We start from the raw sequence: 1,132 nt of genomic DNA on the forward strand, positions 1-1,132 counted from the left end.
CCACCCTTGGTATATGGGGCCGGCGCCCTACTCACTGAGCCACAGACACCACCCTAGCACCTTTTTCTATTGGTTTTCTTATGACATTTGCATAACCACTACAAATGTCTATCATCCAAAGTCCTGGCTCCAAGAGAGTAGAGAGGGGGCTATAGAAATGGAAAGAAATTGTGGACTCTGCCAGTTCTGTTCTAAAAAAATAAATCTCAAGTGAGATCAGCTACTGCCTTCATTAGAATTGCTGCTATCAAACGAAATCTAGCTGGCTTTGGTTATGATGTGTTATTGCAGGAAGCTCTTTCCCCTGTGGGGTCAGCAACTACAGAGTAATCATATAAGAAAAAAAACATACCAACTCTGGCAGAGGAATAAAAATAAAACTGACTTCCACAGGGAGATGACATGCTGAGCTGTGGCAACAGATCTTGCACAGAATCCATCAGCAGGGACCACCTAGTTTCTCAGTTACAGGACCTTCAACAGGCGGTTGAAATGGCCCGGAAGCTTCTCAGAAATGGTGAACTAGGTGAGACTGGCTCCCTGCTCTGGTCTTCCAGCCCCTTCTCTTTAATTCATTCTGATAGTACCTTGTACTTAGGGATTCTCAGTAATGATTGAAAAATTGAATTTAATTATCCCCATACCAGCCACAAGATGGCTATATAGGCCAATGAGACCAAACACTAACCAGTTTAGTTACTGTGGTGTCCTTGAAAAGAGCCAGATGATTTAAGCAGTTGTTTTCTTATATGTCAAAGAGCTAAGTTAAAGTAGCCCTGACCAATCAAGGGTTATCACTGATATCTGTGAGCTTTATGCAATTCCAGAAGTTTGGTGTCATTTATTTGAATTCCAGGGCTAGATGATGTAACTTCTAGAAAGGTTGTTCTGTTCTAATCGGAACAAGTCTCTTCTAGAAAGTAGTACGTCATGTACCAAATGGATATAAGTGTTCAGAATTTTTTTCAGCAAAGGAGTTGTGGAACTCCCCCATTACCCCTGAAAACTCTACCTTAGAGGTTGACATTGTGAGAATTTATTTACCCTACTTTATGAAAGTTGACCTTTAGCTTAGATTTTAGAGTCAAGAGAAATAATTGACCATAAGTGGAAGGTAGAGTTGGTTGTTTTT

The 1,132-nt window shown here is 40.8% G+C and overlaps 1 protein-coding gene across 1 annotated transcript in view; it reads left to right on the plus strand.

The window, feature by feature from the left end:
- Window positions 1-1,132, plus strand: part of SMYD4 (SET and MYND domain containing 4) — a 55,501-nt gene that overhangs the window by 49,691 nt on the left and 4,678 nt on the right. The window contains exon 8 of the mRNA XM_023518705.1: window positions 394-526. Coding sequence (XP_023374473.1) covers window positions 394-526 — 133 coding nt within the window. The remainder of the gene's footprint in view (window positions 1-393; window positions 527-1,132) is intronic.

The sequence above is a fragment of the Otolemur garnettii genome, unplaced genomic scaffold, assembly GCF_000181295.1.
Source record: "Otolemur garnettii isolate 467f Iridium unplaced genomic scaffold, OtoGar3 scaffold00145, whole genome shotgun sequence".
Lineage (NCBI taxonomy): Eukaryota > Metazoa > Chordata > Mammalia > Primates > Galagidae > Otolemur > Otolemur garnettii.